The sequence below is a fragment of the Monopterus albus genome, unplaced genomic scaffold (assembly GCF_001952655.1).
Source record: "Monopterus albus unplaced genomic scaffold, M_albus_1.0 scaffold168.1, whole genome shotgun sequence".
NCBI classification, from domain to species: domain Eukaryota; kingdom Metazoa; phylum Chordata; class Actinopteri; order Synbranchiformes; family Synbranchidae; genus Monopterus; species Monopterus albus.
Genome location: NW_018128048.1, coordinates 670,857 through 692,894, shown reverse-complemented (window position 1 = coordinate 692,894; position 22,038 = coordinate 670,857). Strand labels below are relative to the sequence as shown.

At 41.4% G+C, this 22,038-nt stretch overlaps 1 protein-coding gene across 1 annotated transcript in view; it reads right to left on the bottom strand.

Moving 5' to 3' along the window:
* Nucleotides 1–22,038, bottom strand: part of elp4 (elongator acetyltransferase complex subunit 4) — a 55,572-nt gene that overhangs the window by 12,305 nt on the left and 21,229 nt on the right. The window contains 1 exon segment of the mRNA XM_020615662.1: nt 19,711–19,817. Within this exon segment, the coding sequence (XP_020471318.1) occupies nt 19,711–19,817 (107 nt within the window).

Here is a 22,038-nt window from a genome sequence, read left to right as displayed (position 1 = left end):
AGTCTATAATGTAAGCAATGTAAGTATTTAAACATATGCACTGCATCCTTTGACACACAAACACACTTCAGTCTCCTACCACCCTCCACCACCACCCCAGCACCACCTCTGTTCTCCTCTCTAGTATGCTCCCCGTGGGCAGGTGGTTGTGTAAATTTAGCCACAGCAAGGTGAGGTGCCTCTTGGGTAGACTGTTGGCAAAGCCACCTTTAGGGTGTTTAAGATGTCAGAGGGAATGAGACGTCACCTCGACTGCCCAGTCAAAAACTTCACCACCTTCTATTTCCCCCATTACCTCTAGGCCCCAGAAGCACCCTAGGTGATGAGGAATTCTTGTGTTGTGTTTTCTAATTTAGCCTGAAATACACCAGCAATTACCTAACCTAGAGCACTGGATGAGTGTTAATTGTGAAGCATTACTAAAGCCATTAAAAAGTGAGCCAGGGCCTGAGGAGAATGCATGCTGAAGTTAAAAATCTGAGAGACAGTGCTAAATGCATGTGATAACTTCTCTGCAAATTACCCCTATAGGAAGTGGCACCACAGAGAATGTCTGGCTTTCAAAACAATGACAAAACATAACACATAATAAATATAAAAACTGTTCCAACTCAAGAAAAAAAAAAACACTGAATATAATGAACAAATTTTCTAGATCTGTTGTCAAATGATCGTGGTCATGAATTTCAATCTGCAACTTGTACGGATTAGACATGCCACAACAAGATTTAGAATGCAGACTTTTCATAATAAAGACGGTTACAAAACATGATATTTAATATCAAATGTCTGATGAAGATGGTTGTCATAGTCCAGGTGTTGAAACAAAACCTCTTCTTTCACAACAACCTTCCATAAAGGCCGAGGATTTTTTTTTTTTTACTGGCACTCTTGGCAATTTAGAAGCACATACTGAATCGGGTACTTTTTGATATTTTAATTTTCCCGGAAGGTGCAGGTATGTTAGATTATTTTATTTTATCTTTTATTTATCCAATATTTTACCAGGGGAAATCCCACTGAGGATAAAAACGTCTTTTACAAGGCCAAGACAGCAGCAGAGCAAGTTCCAGACAAGACAAAATATACCACATTAAAAGAGATTATCATGTACAAAATCTACAAAACTAAGAACAAAACAAGACCAAATAAAAAAGGAATCCCAATGCATTTACAATAGTTTTAAATTCTGCCAGTGGTGCCAATTACATAAATTTAATTTCCCTTTGCAAGCTATTCCAGGGGGCTGGGGCAGAAAGCTTTCTTTTCTACAGTATCTCTGTTCAGCAGCAAATATGTGTCTTTTGATCTAAGGTTATAACTGGAACATGAACTCCGTGAAATAAATCTACAAAGGTATGAAGGCAGTTTATCTAAAATGGCTCTCTAAATAAAAATATAGCAATGACACAGCTGGCCAGCCAACTCTGGAGTTCAGGACTCAGTGATGGGTCACTGGTTTTAAATTTGTCACCAATCTTAATGCACTGTGATAGACAGAATCCAGCCTATGAGGACATTGTGCTGGCGCATTCATATACAGTTTAACAAGTCACTATAGTCAAGAACTGGCAATAAATGAATGAATGAAAGAAAAGGTAGCAGCAACCAGTCTTTTCCTGGCTTCTAGAGAAAAGCAGCTCTTATGCCTAAAGTTAAATCCTAACTTCAGTCTGAACCTCTTTACCAAGTTTTCACAGCTCTGTTGGGAGAGCAAAAGATAGTCTTCTTTGGAAAAGTAGAATGAAAAGAAAAGAGGAAATTAAACAATTAAAAAGTCATCTCCTTCTGAGTAGATCATTATTTAAGTTCTTAAGAAATTTGATGCTAAATCAGATTACTACAAACAAGGGCAGAGACTACCTAATGATTGTGTTAAGGCTGTAGCTGTGCCTAATATTAAGCAGCAACAAGTAAGAACTTGTTAGCAAACCATTTTAAAGGAAAGCTGAACCATTTCTGTGGTTAGGGTACTTAGGTTTGTTTGACAAAAATCTTTGATCACAAAACCACAAAAGCTTGAGTAGACTGATTATTAAGAACACTAATTTGTCATGTGTAGTGTGCAGTTATAAAGTATAGTTTAAAGTAAGGGCAAGTATTCAATGCTGCTGAGCTGAAAAGAATAACAAAATTGGAAAGCATTCCAAATGTGACTATCAGCTTCTTCAATCTCCCTGATGCCAAGTTAGGTGTTTGCTGGGAAATGGGCGGCCTGCCAGATTGGGGCCAAGTCAGAGTTGTCAGGGGATTACAGTTCTGCCTTGCTCACTGCAGGGGGTGCAGAGTGGGCCTCAATTACCCTGGAGCGGCGTGTTTGATTTGGCCCGGCACTTTTGGGGACAGACCAAAAGCTGAATAATGTGCCATTAGCAACTCAAAATCCTGCCCTAAAATGAGTCCACTTATGCATCACATACAGTAATTGTGTGTCTATCAAAGGCTGGCAGGTCTACACCAATTACCCTGATAACAACAAAACAATCTGTGCATAATATTATCTGCTGAACACCTGTGGGCTGCCTGAAACATCCAAGCTTTCCTGTTTAAAACCTCTACAGCTCATTCAAAGTCTGTCACCAACACACTGCAGTGAAATGAAGTGTCAACTTTAGAGTGCTAAAACCTGAAAATGCAAGGCTGCTCTGTGATAATATGGAAAAAAAGTGTGATGGTGAAACTGTTTGTTTATATTTATAAAAATGGAAGATGGCAGACAGAGGGAGAGAGGGAGTGAGAGGCGAGACAGGGAGATCCCCCTACTCTGGCTACAGTTGGAGCTGTGCAATTGAATTTCACAGGATATGAGGCAGCAAATGGCATGTAAAGGCTGAAGCGTCAGACGGTTGCTGCCACACGGGCCAGACAGATAAGGGAGGTGTAAGTGAAATCATTAGGTAACTCTGCAGGACATCAGGGGCAGTTTGAGGTTGGCAGGGGGCTACAAGAGCCAAAGGTCCTCCTTGAGCCCCATTGAACACCCACTCATCCTGATATACATGCACTTACAAACACACAGAGAAAATCACTTATACAAACACAAGCCACAAGACAAACAAGGACTCAAGACAGAGACAGGCAAACAACCAAGCGCTGTTTTTCCCTCTCCGCCCACAAATACATGCACATGAACACACACAAGGATATGTACTCATGCACACGTACACACAAACACACGCACACACCACTTCAAACTGCAGACGCCTCATTGAGGTATCAGCCCCAGTGATTGTGTTTGTCCACCTGGGTATGAAAGATCCATTCTGGCCTGTGTGGAAGAGACAGCTCAAGCCGGAGCCCAGCTAGGCTACGTCTGTCTCAGGCTCTCAGGGAGGGGAGCAGCCAAGTGTGGATGCACCTCATTACCTCACTCATCCACACACCAATTACCCCTAAATAAATACACCCAGCCCACAGGCAGCAACAATGACATCCAGCCTGAAAGGGAAGAAAGGACGCTGTTCAGAAAGCATTTGCACGCACAGAAAAGTGCTGTTGGATAATGATGAAAAAAAGTTCAGAGAAAAGAAGCAAAAAGAAGAACATGCAGGGGGCTTCAAGTCTTTTAAAGAGCTCAAAGATGAAACGGAGAAAGAGAAAGAATGAAACAAACACTGTGCAAGCAGAGTGAAGTGATTCAGAAAATGATAATTTCTTGCTAAATTTCACCCAACACATCCGCAAATGATTGTTGTTGCAGGGGAGAGGCAAAGTTTAATTGTTTTAATGCATGCAGCCATGAGATAGCTCTGCCGCTGACTAAAATGGTGATCACTGTAGAGCCAACACATATTTGCATGTAAGACGGACCGCTTGGGGTAACAGTAACAACAGTGTGTCCCAGGGGCAAAGAACACTGGCTAAAAAGACAACAAACTAGCAGGCAGATAGCACAATCTGCAGAAAGTCTGACAAAACATAGCAGGTGGCATGAAGTACAGATTGTGGCCACCGAAAATATGAGAAAACAATTTAAGATGTTAGCAGTGCAGAGTCTCTGGAACTAAAGTGAGAAAGTGAACAAGGGATGCAGAAAAAGGTGTGTGGGAGAGGAAAGAAGACAGATGTGTTTCAGGAAAGGGGGGTACAAGCTAGGAGAGGAAGCCAGGGTACAAGCAAGGAGAGGGAGCCAAGAGTTCCTTCATGCTCCCCCTCCTCCCTTCTCCCTCCATGTGGGATCTTTCTGCATGAGCAACTCTGTCATACCTGGGGGACAAAATGGTCTCTCTCTCTCCCTTTGTCTGTCTCTCTCTGCCCCAGTTCTTTCGTACCTCTCCTCTTGTATGTGTGTGCTGTGACTGTGGTGAGCCAAGCCCGGTTAATCATGCGGTACAGTGTGGACACAGAGTCTGAGAACTAAAGAAGTAAGTGAGAGGCTGTATAAAAATTACCTTCATTAATAATATATTTGAAAAAATCCAAATGAATTAAAGTCCTTATTATACAAAATTCTAACCGTCAGTCAAAGAGAAACTTCGACAGCATGTCAACCATTTCTTTATTAGCACCCAAAGGCAAAAGATAATTCACTTCCTATTCTGACACCTGAACAGTCAGGTGATGGGCGGAACTGTAAATTGCTGAGGGTAGTGTGTAAGGGGGGTGCATCAGGATACAAGTCCTGATAGGCTTCTCTCCCGTCACCAGGATGTACAAGCACATCCCAAACTTGAAAATAACCCACATGACCAGGGCCAGTTGGTTCACCTGACTAGAGGCAGATTCCTGGTTAACAGCAACAATGGCTTGGAACGTGTCAGTTTTCCACACCGTTGATTCAGTGTAATAACAGAAGGTGATGGATGGAAGTGAAAGGAGCAGGTTTACTTGGATTCCTTCCTGACGGAGGGCTGATCGAGGCAGGGCACACCGTGCAGGTCTGGTGCCACAAGTGGGTGGAGAAGTGTCAACATGCTGCTGCAGCATAGTCAGGATTCCTGGTGCACAGCTCAGCTGTAATCTGACTGCATGGGAATCCCACACTTTGTCACAAACAGCACACCAGGCAACACTTGTGAAGGACTGCTGGTCTTTTTCTAAGCACCGGGTCTTTCACACAGGCTCAGCGAGTATGACCTGTGATGGGACCTAAAAACAGAAGGGTCCCTTCATCCACATTCTCCCCTGCTTGATGAGGCCTGGAGGTTCCTCATGGGAGCTCCTGTGTTTTTTTTCTTAATTCTTGCACTCTACAACACCTACACATGCTGCTGTCAAACCCTTCAGCAACCTTCACACACACACAGATATACTGTGAACACTTGTCTTAAAGGTTTGTGTTTCTTGTTTTATTTGATTAAGGCTTGTAGGTGCACACACATTTCCATATATTGGCACTAATGCTTTCTCACAAAGCGTGTGAAAAAGTTAAGAAATGCAAACATGCCATCAACAAACTCCAGCATCTGCAGCTTTGCGTGACCTGTCAGGTGTCAAACACAACCTGTGCCTGACAATGACGAACAGGAGATATGCAGGATTCTCGAGTACACACCCAGAGAACCTTAATGATCTGTACAGTACACAAATGTACAAACAAAAGGAAATTGGATTGCTTTTGCTTGTATTTCATCACAACATGTCCTGTGGGCAGGATCTGGCATGCATGGCAGTTCTGTCTTTGGCACAACAAAGGTACTTATTTTATGTATTTATGATGAACTCACAACCACAAGTGTTTGTGGTTTGTAAACAAACTTTCTTCACTTACAAAATCATTTTTGTAGCTCTGAGTCCATAGATATGATAAAAAAGTAGACATCAGTTCAATAGTGTTCTGTGCAAACTATTTATCTCTTTGTTGCAATGTTTAGCAAGTGACACCTTACCATGACACACGCATTTCACATATAATAGGTTCTTATAAATCTGTATTTTAGTAGGGCACTCTGATACAGTATACAGCCTTTTTTACATGATTAATTAACATTACTGAATGCTAATTAGGAAAGATGGAATACTATCGCCTACTTCCTCATGCAAATGACATGTACAGTGAGGAACAGAAGTATTTGAACACCCTGCGATTTTGCAAGTTCTCCCACTTAGAAATCATGGAGGGGTCTGAAATTCACATTGTAGGTGCATTCCCACTCTGAGAGACAGAATTTAAAAAAAATTTCAGGAAATCACATTGTATGATTTTTAAAGAATTTATTTGTCTTGCACTGCTTAACATAAGTATTTGAACACCTGAGAAACAGCAAGAATTCTGGCTCTCAAAGACCTGTTACTGTGCCTTGAAAAAGTCCACCTCTACTCCACTCATTAATCTAAATTAGTAGCACCTGTCTGAGCTCTTTAAAGACACCTGTCCACCCCACAGTCAGTCAGACGCCAACTACTACCATGGGTAAGACCAAAGAGCTGTCAAAAGACACCAGAGACAAAATTGTGGACCTCCACAAGGCTGGAAAGGGCTACGGGGCAATTGCCAAGCAGCTTGGTGAAAATAGATCAACTGTTGGAGCAATTGTTAGTAAATGGAGGAGGCTAAAGACGACTGTCAGTCTCCCTCGGACTGGGGCGCCATGCAAGATCTCACCTCGTGGGGTATCACTGATGATAAGAAAGGTGAGGAATCAGCCCAGAACTACAAGGGAGGAGCTGGTCAATGACATGAAGAGAGCTGGGACCACAGTTTCAAAGGTCACTGTCGGTAGAACACTACTCCGTCATGGTTTCAAATCATGCATTGCACGGAAGGTTCCCCTGCTCAAGTCATCACATGTCCAGGCCTGTCTGAAGTTTGCCAAAGACCATCTGGATGATCCAGAGGAGGCATGGGAGAAAGTCATGTGGTCAGATGAGACCAAAGTAGAACTTTTTGGTCTAAACTTCACTCGTCGTGTTTGGAGGAAAAAGAAGGATGAGTTGCATCCCAAGAACACCATCCCTACTGTGAAGCATGGGGGTGGTAACATCATGCTTTGGGGGTGCTTTTCTGCGAAGGGGACAGGACGTCTGCACTGTATTAAGGAGAGGATGAATGGGGCCATTTATTGTGAGATTTTGAGCAACAACCTCCTTCCCTCAGTCAGAGCATTGAAGATGGGTTGTGGCTGGGTCTTCCAACATGACAACGACTTGAAGCACACAGCCAGGATAACCAAGGAGTGGCTCCGTAAGAAGCATATCAAGGGTCTGGAGTGGCCTAGCCAGTCTCCAGACCTCAATCCAATAGAACATCTTTGGAGGGCGCTTAAACTTCGCATTGCTCAGCGACAGCCCCGAAACCTGACAGATCTAGAGGAGATCTGTGTGGAGGAGCAGGCCAAAATCCCTGTTGCAGTGTGTGCAAACCTGGTCAAGAACTACAGGAAACGTTTGACCTCTGTAATTGCAAACAAAGGTTTCTGTACCAAATATTAACACTGATTTCCTCAGGTGTTCAAATACTTATGTTCAGCAGTGCAAGACAAATAAATTCTTTAAAACTCATACAATGTGATTTCCTGAAATTTTTTTTAAATTCTGTCTCAGAATGGGAATGCACCTACAATGTGAATTTCAGACCCCTCCATGATTTCTAAGTGGGAGAACTTGCAAAATCACAGGGTGTTCAAATACTTCTGTTCCTCACTGTAGTTTAGCTCTGAGCTATGAGCACCGTGTTAATGCCCTTTTGTGCATGTGGACTGGTGTTGGATTCATATCCTGTCTGAAGTCTTAAGTATTTGAACCATCACATAAATAAAGCATCTTACATAAAACACTGACTATACAAATAGTAAACTTTTTTTTCCTAGTAAATGGAAGAAATGCTCAGAATTATTATGCAAAATATGAAAATATGTAACTTTAAGTTTACTAAGACATTTTGACTAGTTGCATTAAATATATAACAGCTTTGTCACCATTAACACCCTTTGTAAAATCTGTTCATTCCTCCAGCCCAGAGATCCCTTCTGAATAACTTGGAAAATGGAGTTCATTATATACAAGGCTGTGGTAAGGGAACATGACATAACTTGGACAAGGCTTACTGCAACATTTGAGTTGCAAGAATTTTGCATGGTGTCATTGTAAAAGGTCTTAATGTGCTATATGACAATGTAATCTCACAATCCCACATGATGGCACAATCGCAAAATTAGTAGAAGAAAAACAATGTATCCCTGTTATATAGGCAATATTCATTGGCAAACACACTTACTTCATCTGCCAAATCCCTAAATTAACACCTTTTTGGTGAGAAAGCTCAATTTGGAACACATCACACCAACACCACAGCTGGCATTCAAGGGTAAAATTAATTACTTCAGATACATGTGCTTCCTCTCAAAGTGGCAGACTTATTTGCATTGAGGAACATTCAGCAGAAGTAATCGATGCACACACAAAATACGGCCACCCAATGACCCCGGCCCCGTCTCAAAGTCCCTCCCCATCCCCAAAGCCCTGACGGCTCAGCCATGCATGGAGGAACAAACACAGGTAGTGAGAGCAAATCAGACTGCAACAAAACACAGAAACATGAATGGGAAGCATTACAATGACGGGCTGGATGCAGGACAATGGGCCCGCCATTAAACAAACGGCAAATCCCAGGATGGGCTGCGGGAGTATGATACAGATTACAGGCACCTAGTCCCTGCCTGGGGAAAAGGGGAGAGGGAGAAAAAAGGACACAATATTGCAATCTGACAGCTGACGTCTTCATATAAATGTATGAATTTACATTCCAATTAGAGGAAATTTACATCTTAATCACAGCGAGCAGTGTGTCGGTCCCTCAGTTAGTGCGTAGCTACGGTAATGAGGTGGGATGCTGCTGTGCTCTCTCATCCAGACAGTGATCTGTCAGCAGACGACACCTCCCTGTTATGAGGAAGCTGCACCCTTAAATGCAACCAGCACTATGATCCGGTAATATTCTCTGAAATCTGTCTTAAATACCAACAAGGTGTGAGCTGCCACCCAAGGATAATGTGCCAAATATGGAGTTTGAAAAACATCAAACATATCTTAAATATAGTGCAGTGAACCAGGAGTGTCTTTAACTGTCACTCAAATGACAAGCTTTCAGTACTCTATGGCATTCCATTTCTAATTTCCATACTAATAATGGGTATATTATCTTTAATGGTTTGATTCTGTTTTATGGCATTTGAAATGGATGGTGAAGCCATCTGTGGAATTACTCAAACATATCGTGTCATCACATCACATGCTGCTCCGGTGCTAACAAAGGCAAAGTGAATGGGGAGATGGAATGACTGTGAATGTATCATCAATATCCTTCAGGTCATCATTTACATCAGTGTAAATCATAACATCCAAGCTCACCAAGCTCACCATCGAGAGAGTGACTGATGCGTCAGTCAGAAAGTACTTATAGGCAGAGAAAGTTGAGAGGAAACACTTAAAGTCTGCTGAAAGAAGAACTGTTTGTTCAAGTTTGTAAAAGCTTTCTGAGGATAGTTATTGCAGTTTAGTTCCATTAGTAGACAAGAGCCATTGGTTTGAAGTTTTGGAAGAGAAAGCACACAGGCGAGTCCAAGGCCTGGGCAGGGTCCATTTATTAGCTCACAACAGAAAAAAGAACGCACTGCTGATCTCACTTGTAATGAATCTAGAAAAAGGAGCATCTACAGATAACTTCAGCGCTCAAACTTTCCTGAAACAACTTCCATCCAGTCGAATCGTTTTCTTGCAGAGTAGCACTGATTGCTGACAATGCAATCAGGAGGAGCAGATTAGCTACCACCACACAGGAGAGCCCATAAATCCATTTAACGCAGTTCTTTGCCATCTTCATGCCTGACTTTAATACAGGGATGTGTGAACAAAAAATTGGAGGTAAATGAGGCATGGCTTTTTATCACCTACCTCGTAGTCAATCAGGCCTCTTCCGTCAGAGACACTGCTCTAATGGCTGATATCTATGGAAGCAGCCTATTACTGGATACTGCCTGTAATTAAGACAAGTCAGATTACACCAAGCCAGTGCCTCCCCTCTGATATGTAGGCTACCATTAGGGCCAAAGTGGAAATGCACACGTTGTGCTACAGTGAGGAGGAAAACAGCTTGTGTAGTAAAAAGTCACAAAAATGTTGGGTGACCAGGGTAGGTAGATGCTGAATGCATCTCAAAACATCACATGGGATGTTATCTAGGGTGTGGCTGGGATTCCACTTTAGCCTGCAGGGTGTTTGGAGAAGATGCTGGGAAGCTGCTCACACTCCCTTTGGCACTTTTCTAGCATATTCTACCTTTGCAGATTGATTCCCACAGCAGTGCTACTGTGCCTGTGCACTTCTATACCACCATCCAAATGAGATCGCCTATCTTTTTCAGTGCTGGCAAATGAGGTTCAGCAATTCAGTTTTGATTGAATATTCACCATGATTACAACTTTTTAAAACAGGCAATAGCTTACAAGATGCCAAGCCGCCTTTTTGTCTGGCAGTAAACGAGGTGAAAAGGATGAATGTGAAGGCTGTTAAGTTGCTATAAGAGCTCTGAATATAGAGAGCAACACTTAAAAAGATGACCATGATTAAAAAAGAGGAGTGGGAGAACAGAACCTCTGACAAAAGGAACAGAGAGATAGGCAGAGAGAGGAGAACAAGTAAGTTGGAGATGTGAAAGCACTTCTTTCTGTACAGAGTGACCTAGCTAACACTCTGCCTGCTGTAATATTCACCACTACACATGCTTTTGTGCGCTATTGTTCACCCATCAAAGCATGCAAACTCTCCTCTAAATACACAGACTCCTCATTATACAATTTCACTAGCCAGTTATCCAAGACTTGCACAAACAAAAACACTCTTGCCAAGATTCAAAGACACACACTCTCTAACACCAAGGTGTACAAGAAACTGTAGTGAGTTCATTATAATTTTGTGCATTACATTTCCAGCTTCCTTGAAAAACGCCTGTTGATGCAGAGCTCAAACAATGACTGCTGAAGGAGTGTTTTTAAGGATGTGCAACAAAGGAGGCTGTTAACTTTTGTCCTACAAGATTTATATGGAGAAGGCTGCTCACTGGGATCTTTTTATTTGTTAAGTTGAGCAAGTTTTCACAGGATTAAATAAAGTCGCATAAAGAACAAATATATTTATGATGAGTGGATCAGAAACTTACATGATTTGATGTACAGTATATGGTACAAATCTTTTCTTGACAGAAAATGCACTCATCTGAGAAAGAAAAAGATTCATAAGAATCCTCAGACTAACATATGGAGTAACCTTTGTGGCCTTCCGGGGCTTGAGGGTGGTGGATGGGTTTATGTGGAGAGGGTCTAATGCTCCAAGGACCGTAGGCACGCTAGGGAGAGGTGAGCTGTCACCACCCATTACGATCAGTGCCTGAGCTCAGAAAGGGGGAGGGGGATAAGGCAAGCAGGGGACAAAAAAAAGGTTCTTCGCTAACTGCCATCTAACACCATCCCTGGGCCTCAGAACCCTCAGTCTCCACCTGCCTTTAGGGAAACGCTTGCATGCAAGTCCTCATCTCTAGCTTGCAGTGGAGGAGGAGTGTGTGCATGTAGCTGAGCTGTGCAAGCAGAATGTATGGATTTTATGTAAACAAAGAACAATTGTACATGTTTCTCTACTTACTTCATGGAGAGAGGATATGCAGTTTGAAGGGGTTAATAGAGAGTGAGCATCTCTCTGCAACTCTTCGTTATTATAACTTTAAAATGAGTGCAAAGAAAAGGCAAGTGCTTTAGAGGATGAATGTGATGAGACTCCCAGCGGAAACACTCTCAATAATCAATAACTGACAACATGTGTATACTTCAAAAAGACTGCTGAGTCCTTTTCACTAATACTAATTAAAACAAAACAAAGATGTCCGCCTGAGCACAGCAAAGAGATATGAACAGTTTTAGCATATTATGTGATGCATAACATGGTGCAATATTATATGCCAGTGGATAAGAAGCCTGCCTCTGATTTGACCTTTAGCTGCCTTTTGTGCGAGTTTGGGTGAACCATTCTTAGACACATTCTGTTCCCCAGATCTCACTCCTAGCACCCCTGTCACTCATCATCACTCATCATTGTTAGGGACAAAAGGAAAGTTTGGTTAAGCCACACACTGGAGTATACTCCCACCCAGTACCTCCCCCACCTTCACACATTCATGTATGTGTGTTAAGCAGTGCACAGATGAACAGTGACAAATGCATAAAAGTTTTTTTTTTATTATTTTTGCTGCATAAATATAAGAACACCCGACTCACACCATGAATACTGGACAGAAACCTTTCGATAAGGTGCCATCACCTTGCCCTCTAACTTGCCTTTTGAAGTGCAGGTTTGTCCTTCGAATGGCCTCTGACTCAACCACTGAGTGTAATTAAAGTCTATTTAGGGCTCTATATGTGTCCTAACTATCCTCCCTCATCTGACCAGGCCTTTCAGTAGCCACCTGTGAACTCTGAAGGACAGGGACACTTGCCCTCATAAAATTCATGAGCACTGTGACATTCAGCAGCTGCTCAACTTCTCTCATTGGCCAACACCACTTTAAACAACTCCGTGTTTGACTGTTTGGTGAATCCGTCTTCTGTACAACCATATTCACAGTAGCAGAGGTTAAGTAGCTCCCGTGATTAGCTGTAACAAATGCCTTTATGGTGTGTCTGGAGATGAAGAGAATGAAAGAGGATCAAGAGACCTAATTTGTTTTCATCAAGCAAAAACTCATTGATGGACTGCTGACAAAAAAAAAGCATTTACAAAAAGGTTAAAGTGACATCTCCAACTGTACTTTTTTGTGATAGAACCAAATGAATGACATAGGACATGTTCTTTTTTGTAAGGACTCCAAAAATGATGGGGAAAAAAAGCATTTGATAAATGTTGACATTTGACTTTTAACATTCACAGACATGACTGAGTACTTCCGTACCCTAACTGTGTGCTGCCTCCAACTCTCTCAGTGTACATGCATTTGGTGCAGTATGACAATAGCCAATCTCACTAGTGTTTTTCATGAAAAGTTTGTGTTTAGGATTTCAGCTCTTAATTAAATGTTAATTTTATCAAGGGGCTAGACAAAGCAGTCATGCAGCTACTTACTGCTGATAAAAATAAAACAAAACTATTCCACACACAAAAAATAGTTAATAGGAAGTGATCTCAGCCCCCTTAAACCAATTAGAGTAGCTGGTCTGTATAGAAAACATCTGCCAGTTCAGCTCCACTCGTTAGCAACAATGTTTTTAAAAAGCCCAACGACTGAAAGTTACTGTAAAAAACCTAAACGGAACGAATTTGAAAAACAAACTTGCAGCAAAACAATCTGAAAATGAGTGAGGACAGCATCCCATTACCTATTTTCAAACTTGTTCACATAACAGCAGCATAACATACCTGAACACTGAGTAGACACACATACACAAACACTTCTCCTCTTGACCCCTCAGAACACCGAGCGGTGAGAGTGTGGGAAAGTTATTTTTAGGACCCAAGCGGTGAGTCTTCCTGAGTTTGATGCTCCTGCTCCGGATCAACATTCCACCTTTGAACTCCTCCAACCACAAAGCTGGTTGTGCCCGTAATGGCAATTTTAACTTTGTATGTGGACCAACAGCTGTGAACAGAGGGATTCGCCTGAATAGGAGCACTCACTGCCTTTTGCCACTCTTCAGTCAATTCACAATAATAAGAATGTTTGAATGCATTTTCAATACAGTCAGACAGGAACTTTTATGATGGACATGGTTTATAGCAGAAAATCTAGGATTATTAACCACTGAGTGTTTGGACTTACACATATCAACATGTACAGTGGCTTTTGTATAAACATATCCATGACTGGACATTCAAAGATGTCCTTCGCTGTGCAGTCTGATTTGCAATGTGAAAAATTATTTGAATGTCTCTAAAAAGAAATGCTCAACATATATTTTTATTACTTTCACTGGTAACAAGAGTAAGTATTGGCTTTAAATAACCAAAGATCAAAATAAAGCAATAAACTATGATGAATTAGAAGTTTTGCATACGATTTACAGTAAACATATTGTTAATCTTGCTAACAGTTTTTAAAACTTGCACAAAAGCACATGAACCCAAGGCAAAAGTAAATACCAATGAAATCATGCAGAAACCAAAGATACAGTGAAGCCTCCACTTTATTTGCACCAGGGGGCCTATGGTTCCACCGGTCACTACCATTATGCTAATGGACAGCCCTTTATAAACACACCTACACACACCCCATAGAAACACAAGACCCCATAGATGTAGGGTGGCATACAAGTTACAGCCTCTTTCCCCTTCTATGTCTAATGGGACCTGAAGACAACTAGGACTACTTTAATCAGGTCTGAGCCCAGTGTGGCCAGTCTAGTCTGATGGGGGCTGAGTGGTGCATGGACCATCTTAAGGGTTCACTGCTCACTGATCAAAAAGCTTCACTTCCAGGGTGTGTTCAGGCAAACCACACTCTTACTCAGTCTGGCAGGAGGAGCACATATGCCCTGTTTAATACTGTCTGCTTGCAAGAAACATTTTGGCATTGTGTTGATGTAGAGGGCAGCATGTTTGGCAAAGTCCCACATATTCTCTTACTGAGCTTTGATCCAACTACAGTAAACACAACTGCCGCTACATTTCTCCACAAGTATTAGACTATTAAAAAACTGGTGATTGTTTTAGCCAGCGTCCTGAGTGGTTTCTATGCTACCTCTACTTCACATCCAACATTCTATGGCACTGTGGGGGGACAAATTTGCACCAGCTATAAAACTCAGTGGACTCTTTATGAGATTGAGCATTAGCAGAATACCATTAGTGAATAGGGTTTGTTTTTTTCATTTAATAAATTAGCAAACAATCAGTCCATGCAATTATGCAGCAAACCTAAACACTTGAAGGTCCAATCATACCAATTCCACAATAAACAACCCCCCACCCCTACGCCACACACACTCACACAAACAAAAACGCACCCACTTGCAACCCCCACACCCAAGACTCAGCATAGACACCTTTAAACACACATGCACATTTGCAGAATAGATGAAATTCCTGTTAAATAATAGATGCAAATCTGATGTATGTTGTGAATATTGTTTGGCTGAGAGATACGATTGCGTCCCACTGACTGGCCAGCACAGACCTCTCTCTCTGTCACTTTCTCATACATGCACAAACCATAAGCACACCTCATTCCAAAATGTGACAGAGCTTGGGGTGCGCGAAGCGAGGAAATATAAATTATTCAAGTGAAATATTATTCCTAAGGTCCATCAATATCTGATCGTAACTCCAAAGGCGGACGTACAAACCACAGGCAGCTGTATGGAGAGCCTAAGGATGTTATGCATACTACTAATAGGTTCAGGACATCCAGTAAGTCTGTTGTTTGTATTTAGTTGCAAATAGTAACTGTGATCTGCCATTGCAAGCAAATATTGAATGTTCTTTCTCCACACGAGTTCTTTTCAACATTGGCTTTACTCTGAGCTTCAGTGCCAAGCATTATCTGAGACATGAGGGGGCAGATATATGACCAGGCATGAGATACAAACAACCATATAAACAAATACGCAAACAAGCCCTCAGGACTGGGTCTCTGTCTAACTTGTTCTGCATTGTACAGTTCTTTCTTTCCGTCCCTTCTTACTTCTCTATCAATAAGATGGTTTGGTGCCTCTGAGGAAAAGCCCTCATTTTAATTAGACCTGACCTGAGAATCACTTAACTGCTCCTCGTCTTAAATGCATGCCCCCTCCTCTCCAGGCTTTCGCTCTGCTCCTCACATAGGTCCATTAACACCCTTCCCTCGGCACCCGCAGGCTTCAACAGGGGGCAGACACAAGCTTTGTTTTAAAGTTGCTTTGAGGACATGCCAAGAAACATGCACCTCCTTCAGACTCTTTTGGTTCAACTTCCTCTTCTCCTTAATTCACCTTAGGAATTTACTCGGTTGATGTCATGTGGGATGGAAGTGTCACAGGGCAGCATGAGATTACAGAGTTGTGTGAAAGTTACAAAAATATCCTTGTTGCATTGATGGGGTTGTGTTGTTGCAGGTAACAGTGAGACAATGAATCACAATCCATGAAGTCTGAATAATATATCTATAGGTTTCTCCAAGTCAGCAAAACACTGCATAACAATTTATAATACTGTAACATTTTTTACAACTCACTTTGCTAATATCGCTGCAGCAATTATTTTACCTTTCACTACAAAATAAACATTAGAAATACAACTGACATTCATATTACACAGTAACCTACCAGGACTGTGTGCATTTGATTGGTCGCCTGCATTTCAGCAAAATTTGAGCCAGGATGAATTTTTAATTTTGAAATATTTATTTTTTGCCCATGCACCTTGGTATTTTTTTTGACAGTGCCCTTTGCAATGCCACTGCATCTGCATCACAGAAGTGGTCCCAGTCACATAAATGAGGGGCTGTTTTCTCTCATGCATGGCTAAAGTTACTCACTGTGAAGTTAGACATATTGAAACTTTCAGAAAAACCTGGGCTGGTAATTCTGACTCAGACATTGATGTGAAGTGTATTTACAAGCCACATGCTGTGAAGTAGAGTGATTCCTACATTAAATTGATGTATTGCAGCGTGGGATCTTTATCACACAAAATCCTCCTCTTTCGCATCTTTCTTGTCCTGAGCTTCTCCAGTGAGGACTTTAAAGTATCACACACTCACAAATGATCAAAAATAAAGAAATATTAACATAACACTGATACTAGAAAGTCATATAGCCAATACATGTGTACAGACTACACAACCACAGTGGCATTGCTTAGCAACAGACACGCCTAAATGGCCTCTTTAAGAGAAGACTAATGTTACACAAAAAATCTTATACTACCCATACTACTATACTTCTAGCACCCCAGTACCCCACAGGCACATTGCCTGTCAGTTTAAAGGGTCAAACAAAGGTAAGGAGAATGTAATTGCATGCCATCTGAATTCTTTAGAGTTTCATCCTCAAAGCATCTTGCATTGTGAGACTAGTGACAGAAGCCTGTGTCAGCTTAATATGACTAAGTGGGAAAATTCTGAGTTTATGTCAAATACAGTATGTTCCTGCATGCACTTCTTAGTAAGTATGTGCTTGTGCCCTTGCATGAATGTCAATCTCATTCTGTGGGAGCAAGCAATGTGTGTGCATGTGTCTATGGTTATGTGTTAATCTTGTCTAAACACCTAACACTCCCCTACCTGCTCCGACAGGGCCATGGGTTAATTCTGGCTTCGGGCATCATGGCTAATAACTACTCATCAACCGCAGCTTGAACTCTTCGAAAAGTTAACCATTGCCATGGCAACCATATCAAAGAACCAGCAGATCATTGATGACGGTGCTGAGTGTGGCGTTGAGAATCGACATACTAAAATTTTTACAATTAAGAGAATATTCATTATGACATTACAAGAGCGTGCCTTCATTGACAAGACCTGTACTCCATGTGCTGGAAAACTTATACTTTTCCGCGTTCCTGAAGTGCTCGGCGCTAGAAGTATGAGTCAGACAGCAGCTACGAAATTAGTTATCAGCATGACTCCAGGTGCATTTGTGGTGACATGTAGCTGGCTGACCCAGCTAATGAAGAGCTAGCATTGTCAATCACCTGTCACCTCCATTAATACAGATTGATGATATGCAAAGAGATTGTGGCTTTTTAAATACAGTAAAGGAGTCAAAAGTTGAAAGAAGTGCATAGCAGCAGTAGATTTGCTTTACCACAGTAGATGCGTGGAAGAAGAAAACTCACTGAGAGAATGCTGTATTATGCGGCCCCAGGCAGAGGAGTCCCATAGATTTAGTAAATGAGGTGATTAGCAGGGATGGTGTGGGCTGTCACATGTCAGACACTGGGCTTAAAATCCAATCATCATCTCATGTGTCAGTCAGCAACCCATCGAGGCAGTGGACCAACAGGTCAAACACAGTAGCTTATATAATAAGCCACACAGCCAGAGTATATCAGGAGTCCTGCGTGAGAGCTTATACACAGGTGCAGTATATCAATGCCTCTGCAGAAACGGATGCAGAGCCAACAATTACTCATGCCTTGATCACATCTCCATCTAGGGCGATATACAAATTAATGACAGACAATCGCAATACCAAAGACGAGAACACAAGAACATGATAGCACCTCACAATCACTAATCTGTTTTGACTGATTTGATGCTTGAATGGTGAAACGACATAATGTTCTCTGGGAAACTGTCCAAGGACTGTGAAGGATAATAAGGATAATCACCTTTATTTGGCCAAGTATGTTACACACACAAGGAATTTGCTTCCGGTAAAGAACCGAGGCAGCCATCTGCGGCGCCAACTCACACCGATGGCTCTAACCATCGGGGGCAACTTGGGGGTTCAGTGTCTTGCCCAAGGACACTTCGACATGTGGACTGCAGGGATCGAGATTCGAATCTCCAAACCCTGGAGGATTTTGAAAAATCCACTGGGATATCACAAAGTTGTTTTTTTACAACTAGGTTCTGATGGCACAACGAGAGTATGGATCATGTTTAAAAAAAAAAAAAAAATCCAATAATGCTACTTAAACAAGGAAGGCAGACAAATCCTGGTCTTAACAAGGAGCTGCTGGGATATATGACACAGTATCCAGGCCCCATAGAGCTATAGGGATGGTTGACGCTTTGCCTCCTCTGGCCTGTCCAAAATAGGGGCCTAATTAAAAGATCATTGAGGATAACCACTTTGACTTTTACAGACCTTATAAATCTATGCTGGAGTGGCCTATACAGGGGGTCAATGAAAGGAGGGGGAGTGGGCCAATGAAGGCAAGAAAAAGAAGGATAGTGGTGGCAGAAAATGAGAAGGGGCTGACCAGAGGATGTGGGCATTTCTTTTTCCACTTCACCTCCTGCCTGAGACAATAGGAATGACTAAGAGCCAAGGACCAGAGGGTGTGACAAGGTAATGATAATGTAATGAGGACCAATCAAGAGCCTGCGCTCGGAGGAGGGCCCCTTAATTTGTCTCTAGAGTGGTAGTTCACTGACAGATTGATTGCTCTGAATGAGAGTGATGATGTGACACATGCAAAATGGATGTGCCTCAGACAGGAAGAGAAAGGGGTTAAGAAATCATAAATCAAAATGAATGAAGAAATGGAACAGCCATTCATGCAGCAAACTGTGCTGTATGTCCTGTACACTGTAAGGCTCAAACGAGTTTAAGCTACAAATTTAAATATAAAAAACTCATAGAAGAACATTTTTTTGTGTATTTTCTAACACCTGATTTAGTTTTACCACCTCACTCCAGATCATTGGATAACACACTGCCATTCAAAATTGGCTTACAGGCTACAGGTAAAGCTACAGGGTGCAGGTTTCTGGGTAAAGCCACTGGTCACTCTACCATCTCAAAACATTTCACTTAAGAAGTGTGTCAGCGACAGTGTATAATCAATAGCTTCACCTTTGATTTTCTACTCAAAAACAGATGAAACAAACACAGGATGATGAATGGAACAAATGTAATGGCTTTCTTAATAAATTATTAGTTTGCATATAAACTTAGCTGCCGGTTTAGGTTAATGGTTACCTGCCAAGTTACAAAAGATGCATTAAGAGAAGTGAAACTGGGGCAACAAAACAAAAAATTCAGATGGAGAGACAGCATTAAAAATGTAGCAAGAGGGTGGAACCAGGGAATGCTAAGTTTTGCTTATGAAGAAAGCCTGGATAAGTAAGTATCCTTGACAACATACCTCAATACTGAACTGTTTTCTCTTGAGCTTAAAGGCCAGGTCCTTGTGGTCAGGGAGCTGACTTGCCAGGCAGTTCAAGTGAGGGACCTGGCGAACATGTAGCAGGCCTGTGAAGGACAGGGAGAGCAGATTAACACTGAAAGTGCTTAACAGTGCTTACAAGTGAAAAGTAAATACTCCCCCCCCCACAGCGCAAGTTACACATACAAGATTTACATCTTATATGAATTACTATTCTGATATTGCTCTACTATTACTGATACTGTATGAATTACTATCAGAATCAACTTTACTGGCCGAGGGTGTTGGACACACAAGCAATTTGACTCCAGTACAGTGGGTCTCAATGTGTATGTACACTGTTATTCTGCAAGGCAGTGAGTAGATGAGATAAATCTAAGAAAACAAAAAAGAAAAAGAATGTACAAACAAGAAGAAGGAATGTGTATTAGGAAAAAATAAGAATAAAGTACTTATAAATATAAAAGTATAGGCATATACAATGGTATATTTACAGGGTATTGCACTGAGGGTTGTCGTTCTATTATACAGTCATGGGTTAACTGTTCATCTGCAGTCCTGACTGTTACTATTAACTATAACTGAGAATCGAGCCAAAATTATTATACGCGTTAAACGTATTTTGTAAATTTCAGTATCAGACAAAACTTGATTAAAAATATGGACCGTATCATTGTAAATTTAATACATAAAATATTATGTTGTTAAATGCATTTGCAAATGTCTATCGTGTTTTGCTTTACACATGACAGGCCATTTCTTTTTAAATGTGGTAAATTCTAATTTAGGTATGATGACTAGCAGGAGCCATTTTCTTTATCTCTATTTGAGGTGAATGTAATAACATCTGAAGCAGAAGTTCCAAAGGATTCACCTGCTGATCATAAAGTGCAGGATTTAGAAGTTTTTTTTTTGGAAAATGCTGTATTAAAAATCTGTGTTACAATTTCTAAATAATTTGAAGCAAAGTGTGCTGATCTACTTGAGTGAATGTTTTTTGTTTAGTAATTAAGAAACCAGTATCTTACAGACACTAAGCATCATTATATTGCCATTATCACTAAGCATAGTTATATTTCTATATCAGCATTCCCACTCTTTTCTTTTTCCTTACAAGCTATAGGCTATAGGTGTACTCTGAAGGAAATTTTCTGATTATTACTGGAACACATTAGAGCAATGAGGGACAGAAAATGAACATACAAGCTAACAATTCCTACAACAGCTGAGAGGAAGCTCTGCATGATTTCTTACTCTTGTCCTTCATTTCTTTTCACAGTAAAATTACATTTTCATAAAATGGAAAAAGTACTGTAGAAGTGGAGTGGTATAAATGAGTGTGAGAAAAAAAAGAGATATGGAGGGACTAATAGAGAAAGGGAGACAGACAGAGAAGGTGGGGGATGGTGGGTTCTCTCCTCTGTGCACTTGGGTGATTTTCCCTTGCTTGATTTGCAGTGACAGGCTTCCCAGCATGCTTTGAGCAGCCCTGAACTGCTGCTGCAAACACGCATGCACACGCATCCGCATGCTCTCTCACTTGCATGCACGCACACACACATACACACACACCAGATGTGTTTGCACCCATGAACACACATCAAAACAATTCCACACAGAAATGTATTTCATAACTCGACCAGAATTTCTCTGGCTGGTTAAACAGAGGGCAAATATACTTTTGAACAAGACATTCAAATAATATTAATTGTAAATTACAGAGAACATTTTTGTAATACAAAATGATTTTAAAAAATTATGCTACACACTCATATGATGAATGGGTTTACAAGCCACCTGCCTTTGCACTGCAGAGGAATGTGATCACTATGGGATGTGTTATCTAAATATAACATGCTGCTGGATGAAGCCAAAACTCTGCCATTGAATGTTTTTACTCCTCATCTGTCACAACCAGGGTTTAAGCAGAAGGTGTGGGTAAAATATCCCACTCGCTTAAACTGACCTTTATGCATGGAGAGTGTTACAGTGCTGGAGAAAGAGGGAATGCTAAAACCATACAGGAAAAGTGACTGTGAGGACTGGGAGAGTAAAGACAATCTATGCTGCCCTCCTCCTCTTCGTTCCCTTCTCTCCATTCGGCCCTTACCAGTGTCCTCTTCCCCTGCTGAAAGCCTTGCCCTCCATTTATTAGCAGAGCATGCTGGCCATGGAGACATGGAGATGAGGAATAGAGAGATAGATGCAGAGAGGAAGAGAGAGTGATGGTGAGAATATCGATTCCCCAGTGTTGGTCTGCTCTGCTCCAGAGCCTCAGGGGTATGGGACTGGGAATGGAGAGGGGGC